This window comes from Helianthus annuus, chromosome 15 (genome assembly GCF_002127325.2).
Source record: "Helianthus annuus cultivar XRQ/B chromosome 15, HanXRQr2.0-SUNRISE, whole genome shotgun sequence".
In the NCBI taxonomy this organism is placed as follows: Eukaryota; Viridiplantae; Streptophyta; class Magnoliopsida; order Asterales; family Asteraceae; genus Helianthus; species Helianthus annuus.
In genome coordinates this window covers 117,880,504-117,890,580 of record NC_035447.2, presented here as the reverse complement: position 1 = coordinate 117,890,580, position 10,077 = coordinate 117,880,504, and the positions used below count along the sequence as shown (strand labels likewise).

The 10,077-nt window shown below is 34.3% G+C and overlaps 2 protein-coding genes across 5 annotated transcripts; both read left to right on the top strand.

Moving 5' to 3' along the window:
* Positions 1-856: 856 nt before the first annotated feature.
* LOC110893946 (ubiquitin carboxyl-terminal hydrolase 12) lies at positions 857-3,059 on the top strand. 4 transcript variants are annotated; one of them, XM_035984814.1, is made up of 10 exons: positions 857-1,023; positions 1,107-1,225; positions 1,335-1,455; positions 1,727-1,806; positions 1,931-1,982; positions 2,099-2,216; positions 2,299-2,397; positions 2,506-2,615; positions 2,742-2,812; positions 2,926-3,059. In XM_035984814.1, exons 5-9 carry the CDS (start codon positions 1,942-1,944, stop codon positions 2,779-2,781), a joined length of 408 nt encoding a protein of 135 aa, XP_035840707.1. In that variant the 5' UTR covers positions 857-1,023; positions 1,107-1,225; positions 1,335-1,455; positions 1,727-1,806; positions 1,931-1,941; the 3' UTR covers positions 2,782-2,812; positions 2,926-3,059. The 4 variants fall into 4 exon arrangements, with proteins under 4 accessions (XP_035840707.1, XP_035840708.1, XP_035840706.1 ...); XM_035984815.1 differs by lacking the exon at positions 2,926-3,059 and having other exon boundaries at positions 1,335-1,408; positions 2,742-2,914; XM_035984813.1 differs by lacking the exon at positions 2,926-3,059 and having other exon boundaries at positions 2,742-2,914.
* Positions 2,906-5,171, top strand: LOC110892343 (BRCA1-associated RING domain protein 1-like; the record flags this gene model as incomplete). Its single annotated transcript, XM_022139512.2, has 8 exons — positions 2,906-3,116; positions 3,199-3,304; positions 3,376-3,466; positions 3,556-3,691; positions 3,777-3,895; positions 3,968-4,130; positions 4,393-4,670; positions 5,156-5,171. Coding segments are annotated over 6 exons (789 nt in total), but the record flags the coding sequence as incomplete, so codon positions are not given.
* Between the last annotated feature and the right edge of the window lie 4,906 nt (positions 5,172-10,077).

Below are 10,077 nucleotides of genomic sequence, written 5' to 3'. Positions count from 1 at the left end.
TTTTAAAAGGTTTAAACCCAATTCGACTAGTTAATATATATATATATATATATATATATATATATATATATATATATATATATAGGGGAAGGTTCAAATGAAAACCACTAGTTAATACGAAAACTCGAAAACTAACTAAAAAATAAAAAAAAATTCAAAAAAAAAATTTGTAGTGCGATTTTTTTGAATACAAATTTTTTTTTGAAAAAATAAATTTATATAAAAAAACCTGCGATTTTTTATATATATATATAGGAGATGGTTCAAAAGAAAACTACTTTTTATTGTGAAAACTTGAAAACTAACTAAACAAAGCCTAAAAAAGACACCAAATTTTTTTTGAATTTTTTTTATAAAAATCGCAGGTTTTTTTATATATAAAAAAAACTTTTTTCAAAAAAAAAATTTTTTGTAGTACACATACACATGTGCACTACAATTTTTTTTTTGAAATTTTTTTTATATAAAAAATGGCGAAAATTTATATGCAAAAAAAATAAATAAAAAAAATTTGGTATGTTTTTTGGCTTTTTTAATTAGTTTTCGAGTTTTCACAATAACTAGTGGTTTTCATTTGAACCTTCCCCATATATATATATATATATCTATATCTATACTACTTTAATAAGCATATAGGAAGGACAGAATGGTAATTCGGCAATGTGTTGAAAACACCCTCAATGCACAATGTACAAGTCTTAAGGCACCAAGAAACACAAATAAATTACCCTTCTACTGGTTCATCTTCAGCCGTCCATTTCTCTCAATTTTCACACGGATCGCGATCTCAGCCGTCCACTTCACTTCACACGGATCAACAATTCCTTTCTCTCTCACAACTCACACATCTCACAAAACCATCAGATCTTCTCTCTCTTCTCTCTCTCTCTCTCTCGCCGACTCAAGAAACCCATGCCAGATCTATCACCAGATCCGTTTCATGAGCAGATCTGTGAGGATTCCACCGCCTATTCCCCTCCGCCTTGTTACGCTGCTTCAATCGTGACTTCTCCTTCATTCCAGGTATCATACTTCTCTAAGAATCGAAAACTTTTAATTTTTTTTCCCAAGAACTGAAAATTACCCATGATTTGTCTTTTATTCAGGAATCGTCAACCTAAAATCAAAGCTTTGATCAGGGCTTTGCTGATTTCAGGCAATCTAGGGTTTTGTAAGTGGAGATTCTGGCGATATAGGGCTTAAACAAGCTTTATCTGGCAACTTGGTAAGAACTGATACCTGTAGAATCATTTCTTTCTTCTGATTTAATGAATATATGTGGCTCTAATATGGCAAGTTATGATGCTTGACGGTAGTTTCTATATGTTTTTCAGATGTCGAAGGCACCAAGGGATCCACAGATTTGAACAAGGGATCCACAGATTTGCTGGAGAATGGCCGGAATCAGGTGACTGTCTGTCCATGAATCTCTCTGGAATCATGTTTCAGATGAAGGTAAACACACAAATCGCTCTTTAAGACGACGTTTTACTTCCATATTAATTACGTTGTCCTTCACTATTCTGAATTCTTAAGATCTTTCACTGATTTAAAGATTTTACACTAAATGACACTCTTGGATGGACTTTAGTAGAAGCAATCTTGAGTTCCGACATGGTGTAATTTGATGTATAGCTTATTTCGTTGATTTAGGGTTAAACAATGGTAAAATAAGTTGTAATTATTTTCTTTTGAGTTAACTTTGTGTGATCGTTGTCTTGTGCAGACATTGATAGAACAAAACCAAGACTCAAAATCCTGTACTCAGTCATTCACCAAAGCTTCTAAATAAAACACATGTTGATTGTAAGTTCATTCTTTGGTGTCTTTATCCAACGTTGAGGTGATTTCTTAAGAAACCAGTAACCCTAGGTAAATCGTGCTTCAATTTATTTATTCTTGATTATTGTGAATGTGTTATGAATTTCAGTTGATTTAAGAATGAGAAGAAATCCAAAAGGAAATCGGAATCGAAGCTGCAAGTGAGTTAACAATACATATTCATTTTATGGTACTGAATATGTGAAGCAGCTTGAGTGTGTTGGTTCGTAAACAGTTAATGATACTGTTAATAACATCATACAAATTTTTATATCAGATCAAACCAACTTGATGTGAAAGGCTGTCGGGGCGTTTATGCTTCTTTTGACAAATATGCTGAAGTGGAACGGCTTGAGGGTGACAATAAATACCATGCTGAAGCACATGGGTTACAGGTTGAATATCAGTTCATACTTCATAATATTTTTAACCTAAAAAGTTGTTTTGGGTGAAGCTCACATGTTTGTTTTAATTCAGGATGCTAAGAAGGGTGTGTTGTATAATGATTTCCCACATGTTCTTCAACTCCGGCTAAAGCGTTTTGAATATGACTTCACGAGTGATACAATGGTAAACGTAAGTGTCGAAGAACTTTTTCCACTTCCTAGAGTAATTTTAGCTCTTTTATGTTCCTGTTTTTTTTAAAACATTAGTTTTCATGAACCTGTTCTGATTCCTATGTAGATAAATAATCGGTACGAATTTCCACTTGAGCTCGACCTAGACAGGGAGAATGGGAAATATTTATCTCCTGATGCCGATAAGTGTGTCCGGAATCTTTATACGCTTCACAGGTACTAAATTTGTTCATAGTGTAGATCTTCTAAAAGTATTATTAAAAGTGAAGTTTTTATCGTGTGTAGCTGTTTTATGTTTTGGGCCTATTTTTTAGAAAAATTGTGTATTGTTGTTGAATGCAGTGACGCTGTCGAAGACAAAGAAGAAAGGGAGAGAGCATAAAGAGAACATTGTGAACTCTATTCGGGAGGCTGTAGAGCAATATAATTCCATTTATGTTTTTAGCTTTGAGAACATGAGGAATATTAAGTTTAAATATTAAGTTTTAATTTGATGAATATTTACCTATGACATTTACAATTGCAGGGCTCCTCAGATTTACTTCCATAAAGGAACAGTCAAGAAGTTAGAGTCGGAAGTCGTAAGGGCTAGCAAGCTAAAATGCACCAGTTGCGGTAAAAAGGGAGCCGTTCTTGGGTGCTACATGAAATCATGCCAACGAACTTACCATGTGCCGCGTGCATACGACATCCCTGATTTCAGATGGGATTCGCTAAGTAAATATTTATGCACACATGCCAGTTTTGGTTTATAATCATGTTCATTGTTTTCTAAATTGTTTGTTTTTTATAGATTGACTTCTTGTTGCTGTGTCCCGACCATGTTTGATGTTTCTCACAAATTTCCGAAAGAAAAAAGTCAAAAGTCAAAAGTCAAAATCCAAGAAACAAGTCACCAAAAAAACGTGAGTATTTATTTTCGAATAATTAATTTCTTTTAATTAGTTAGTAACACTTTTTTCTGTCCTGGCTATAGAATATCTACAAATGTGAATCGTTGCACAACGTTGCAAGATGGTGGAAAGAATTTGGTGTTATGTGGTTCATCTCTTTCTGCAGAACAAAAGGTTAACGTGCAAAACAACTTATTTTTAACCGAAATTATATAAATTCACGCGTTTATGTTTTTTTCTAATAGTTGATTTCTGAAATGCAGTTTATGATGGTTGACTTTGCGAGAACTAACGGAGCATTAGTGTCAAAGTACTGGAAAGATAACGTCACACATGTGATCGCTGCCACAGATGCAAATGGCGCATGCACACATCGAAAATGGGTTGTTACAATGGAATGTACGGATTTTAATCTGAGCCGTCGATCTTACGATTTTACAAGTCCAAATAAACATGAATGTGACATTGGCATTTTATTTTTCAGGGTTAAAGGCGTGTGTAGAGGCTGGGCGTATTGTGAACGAAGAAACATACGAAGTACATTTAGATACACATGGTTGTTCCGGTGGGCCCACAGCAGGGAGGTTAAGAGCTCTAAGTAATGTAAGACTGATAAATTTTTATTTTAAGCGGAATCATGACATGTTGGTGACCATGAACGTTAGGTTTTTGTAGGCTCCGAAACTTTTCAACAACATGAAGTTTTATTTTGTTGGTGATTTCGTTCAAGCTTTCAAGAGCGATCTCTTAAACTTGGTGATTTCGTACCAGGCTGCTGTTTTAAAAAAACCGATTTGCTGATACGATATTTAAAGCTTGAGAAAAGACACTCAATGAGGTTGCTTTTTGTTCATAGTTGGTAACATCTTATAAATATATACCCAATCATTTTAAGTTATAGCATAAATATATATTTTTAAAAGTCAAAAAATAAATAGGTTAGGTGGGCCAACTCGCCAACTCGACCTGAACACCGTTCGTTCAGCTTAATGTGGTTGTGGATTCGACCCACAAATCTAAGCTGGACATCCCAAATACGTTAATTACATGTCTAACAAATTACAATGTGGTTAAAATTCGATAACTTTGATACTTATTAGGCTGGGGTTGCAAGATCTGTAGGAGTGGGATTCGCAGCAGTTTGGCAATTAGCACTTGTGACACATGTTGTGGTGCCTTTAGTTGCTATAATTGGAGTTATTCATATGGCTACATTGGATAAATTGTCTTCTAAAAGCCACGAAGCTTTTTTAGAAGCAAGAAGCATTGTTGAGCCGGCGATAACAACTTGATTGTTACTGCTCGCCTTCATATATAGTTAAATGATGTTAGAAACAGATCCGAGGCCAAGTTTTGATGATGGGATCATATTGAGGAGGTATGAAGTTTTCTTTTGATGTATTTGTTAACAGTATAATAAGTATAAATACCTCTCTTTTTTTACTTTTATTCATTGTTAACAGTACAAGAAGGTAAATTGTTTTAGTTCTATATGTTTTTGTTAAAGAAAGATCATAAGCAGTAGCTTATAAAATATATATTTTATGGTGGATGAAAAATTACAGTAACTTTTTATATTTTAAACTTGATTTTGATGGTGGATTAAAAAATACAGATAGTTTACAAGGTCCTTCTTTAGCATCAACCCTAACTAAATTTTTTGCGCATGCTAAAATTTAACCAACCCAAGCGAGGCCTGCTCACAAATGATTTATGTCTATGTTATTTATCCACTAGAAATATTGCAGACATCTTTATTTAAACGCAACTGCAGCTTCATTTGTTTTTTTCAAACCTTAATTCATCCTATATGGAATGTAGACCCAACTAATATCATTGAAAAATTACTGTTGTTTTGAACAGTTAGGTGGTGGATCTGGTCAGAATGGAAATGCCCCTTGCGCTAACACCAGATGATGACCCGAGGAGGGAGCGGCTAAAGACCTTACAAGCAAAACATGATGAAATTGATAGGCTGGCCTACAAGCAGGTTTGATTGATCTTCTATAGCGGGTTCGGATTCTAACTAGCTCAGCTTGGGCTTTTTTTCCAGTTAGCATTTTGGGAATTCTCTTGGATGTTATGGACTCCATTGCATTTTCTGCAACAACATTTGTCATAATCGTGGGGCATGCTTATTTTCTTATAACATCAAGGAGGGCCGTCGACATACCAAGATTGATGTCGGATAGGTATTTGACATACCTGAAGTGGATTTTCTTGTTGTGTAGAAGAAGCTTATGAAAAATCACAAGTTTGATGTTGGTTAGGTAATTGGAAACTCCGGATCTATTGCAGAAGAATATTATTCAGAAATTTGACTTTTTAGTTGACATATGTTTTGACTTTTGACTTTCGTGTTGTAATTCTATTCATACCGGCAAATATGGTGAGCTGCCTGAAAGAAATACTGGATATTCGATGCCATTTTGTGGGTTTATAATATTTTTTACTTTCCTAAGCTGTTTCACTAATTTCACTTTTTGGGTTTATTTGCTATAGTGTAAAAAGTAAATTGAGTTATAAAATCTCAGTTTTCATTTTGATTAAGCAATGTATTTTTATAGCTTAGCTTAAATGCACTATGTGACTTTGTGTCCCTTTAGAGTTTAGACTCGGCTGGGGCTGTGGGTTGATATTAACGGAACTTTCATTTATTTCAAAAGTATCAAGTCATGTAACTCAGACATAGAGATACGCCCTGTGTAGCCTGGTTGGTTAGTTGGATGTGATAAAATGACTTAAGTAGGCTATGTTTATAGACAAGTTGATGAGTTACTCTATTCTAAACAAGTTGGTGAATTAACCATATAACCTCTTTATTTACGACCTAACCCGCACATCTTGTTATGCGAGTGAGCCAACCCTTCACGGTTCAAACCCAATAAGTTTAGACCCATCCCAATAAAACCACAACTCATAGTTTAAAATTTCATTGTATGTAAAAATATAAGTTAGTTTGTGATTTTTTTTTTTCTAAATTACTATGCTTATTACTGAAATTTTCTTATTCGTGTGTTCTCCCTTTAGCTATATTTAGTGACACATTCGATATAAGAAAAGAAACAACCCAATATAATGTTCCAATCCGTTTATTTTTTTAACTGAGAATTGGTTCTTGTTTTTCCTATTTACCTTGCTTCTGACTAGCGTATAAGCCATAAATGAATGAATTGATTCAATAATCCATTTGATGGTTTTTTTTTTTTTTTAATCTTTCGTCTTAATTGGAAATAAGGCCTAATTCCATATTTTATTTCATTCTATTTACTAAATTCGATAAGAATCATGATCCATTCACAAAAAAATTTGTAGATTTCGCTTAAAAAAAAGTCTAACCCAAATTATACAATGTCAATTTTGGTCTATTGTATACATCACGTTTTGTTTTTCAAAGTTTCATCTAAATCTGAAGATCTGAGTCGGGTTGATGGACATGCAGGTTTGGCTGATGACATTTTGTTTTTCAAAGTTTCATGCAATCTGAAGATCCAAGTCGGGTTGATGGACATACAGGTTAGGCTCATGACATAGATAGGCAATAGTGACGCTAGGAATAAGAAAACTAACAGACGTAGTATACAATATATCACGACAAGCTTATTAACCTAATAGAAAACGAGTACCACGTTATATATTGTCGTTGCCGCATCACGCGGGTTTCCTACTAGCCCTAAAAAATATATGTTTTTTTCCATTGCATCGCGAATTTGGTTTTGGTTATGGGTCAAAACCGAACCGCCCTGTACATAGCCCTAAACTCACCAACCTAGGTGATATGTTTCCCGCCGCATCGCGCGGGTAAACGACTAGTATATATATATATATATATATATATATATATATATATATTAAACTAGTCGTTAGTGTAACCAAGGCATCGGGTGGTCAAATGGGTCTACGACGAGTCCAATATATCAAAACATATTTTAAAACATGGTAAGATTAATCTTGAGATTATGTTACATGCCCCTTAGGTTTTAAAATCATTTCTACGCCAAAAGGGTGTTTTAACATTTTAAAAAGTATATATAGTTGACTCGTCGAATAACCCTTCAAATAATATGGCCAAATGGTATAACCTCAGAGGGTTATTCTCTTTAATATTATTGTCACATAACATGCCTTAATTGGGTTCTAAAGTAGACCAAATGGGTCGGAATCGAAAGTCAAAACAAAAGTCAAACTGCTTGACTTTCGATATAGAATTGAAGTCTAAACTGAATATGACGAATTAGACATGTCGAAATAAGTTTTATAATGCTATATAAACTGTTATAATGTCAAACTTATAGTTTAGATACTTAAAAGATCATTTGTCATAATTTGCAAAAATCTGCGTTTTTTACTTTTTATTTTCTAAATGTTTGACTTGTCATTTTGCCTGCTAAACGTGATGGTCAGAGAGTATAATCACAGGGAATTAATACCCTCATTATTACAATCACGTTCAACTTTGACTTGACCAAAATGATCAGAACCGAAAGTCAAAGCAAAAGTCATTTGCTTGACTTTCGCCTAATAACTAGCCAATAAATTAAAATACACTAGGAAGAACACTTATTAGTGTTGGAGAACACTTTTAGAAGTCAAAATAGGAGGCTACTAAGCAGAAGCAACTCCACAAGACGAGTTTATAAGTGAATTATGAAGGCGTGGAAGAAAATGTGCAACTTAGGTGGGTATTTATACTAATCAAAGGTTCATGTGAGGGTGACAAGTATCCCATGGAGCTCTAATGGGAGGATTAGTGTCCTAACACATGGCATAATTAAGGGTGGCAATGGAGGTGTTGAGTTGTCAAAGATGCAAAAAGGGTGCTGTCCAGCCAAGAAACTATTATCTGGGGGACCATTTACAGATCGTAAGGGTGCATGTTTTAAAATCTAAACACAAGATAACTTGTGTTAGGGTCCTAGAGAGTTATAGTCTAGGTCAAAGCATTACTAATAACCTAATTCCCTATAACCATTGGCTCTGATACCAACTCTTCTGTCACACCCCGGCCGCGTATAACATGCAACCGGCGGAAAACGCCGGGGAGTGTTGGGACAGAATTAAATTGTTTCATAACCATGGAAATTAAAGTTTCATTTTATTTATTAAACACGAGTGTTACATCGTTTCAAAACAGGTAATACAGAGTTCATAACGTAATTAAACTAGTCTATCTTCATTTTTAGTCTCTAAGGCACGGGTCCGCCCTAGTGTCACCATCGTCATCCTACACGATAGCTCCTGAAAACACATGTGAAAGTAGGTACGTCAGCATAAAAATGCCTGTGAGATACATAGGTTTTGTGAAAATGTGATTCATGACTTGAGTTTAAAGAAAACGTTTAATAACAGTCAGTCATGAACCTTGTAAATTGTTTTGTTTTGTAAATCATGTGAAAACGATAAGATCAGATGATATGTATAAATAAAATGTAAGGTTAAATGAATAACCTAGTAAAATGAGTTTGTATAAGATAAGTTGTTTGTAAATCAAGGTCTTGTGAAAAGTGTGTTATTTGTATAAAATGTTATATGTCTCAAATTGAAATGATTCAAATAACGCTACGATATGTAATACCATACAAACACTTATATATAGGAAGTACCAGCGGCGTATCCACCATGTTTGTACCATATTACATACGCCACGTTACTCAAACCATTTACCCAAACCAACCACCTTGTAAATTGTTCATGTATAAATCAGTTGTCAAGTGTTATTGTGTAAACCATAACGAAATGTCTATGTTCAATGTAAACCACCAAGTATGTATATCAATGTCAAAATGTTTATGTTTAATGTAGTTCATGTAATGTGTACCCAAAATATATCTTGTATGGTAAGTGAGGTGTATCAACTAAACCATATGTAAAATGCACAAAACAAGGTATTGAAGTAAAACATAGTTTAAATCAATGTTATGTTTTGTGGAACAATGCATGCTATACTGATACAAACATTTATGCGGTATTGTGAAAATGCATACATCCAAGCCTTGATACTGTGGCGATAAACCCTTAAACAAATTAAAGGTTTATCTAAGTTATGTATATCGAATTCGGTCATTCCTTTCCTCCCAACCAACCTAGGATGTCCGGAACGGGAGTTGTCAATTCCTATGGTACCACTACCTACTAACGAATGGCATAGCTAATGTTAATGAATGTATTGTTCCATGTTAAACAAACCAAATGTCATACCAAAATGAAAGCATGTGATGTAAACAATTGTACTAAGTATGCACACAATGGGCATAAATAGCATGAAATGCAATGTGAAACAATGTACTAAGTACGCACACAATGGGCATACATAGCATGAAATGTAATGTAAAGCAATGTACTAAGTACGCACACAATAGGCATACATAGCATGAAATGTAATGTAAAGCAATGTACTAAGTACGCACACAATGGGCATACATAGCATGAAATGTAGTGAAAAGCAATGTACCAAGTACGCACACAATGGGCATACATAGCATGAAATTTAATGAAATCATGTATTATAATGTACTAACGAACATAGCAGGTATATGATGTGAAAACATGGAAAGCATGAAAGTAACAAGTAGGCACATGTGTTTCACCCCAAAACAGTTTGGAAAACAGTAAATGTGGGGTTCAATGTACTCACATTGACACCTCGAAAGCATTTAAAAGATGGGGTTCTATGTACTCACCTGAGATTGCTTTGAAGTTCTTGTATAATAACCAAATAATGCTAGAGATCACGGAATATCAAACGGCACCTAATAGGTAGCTATGTTAATATACCGGACCTAAAT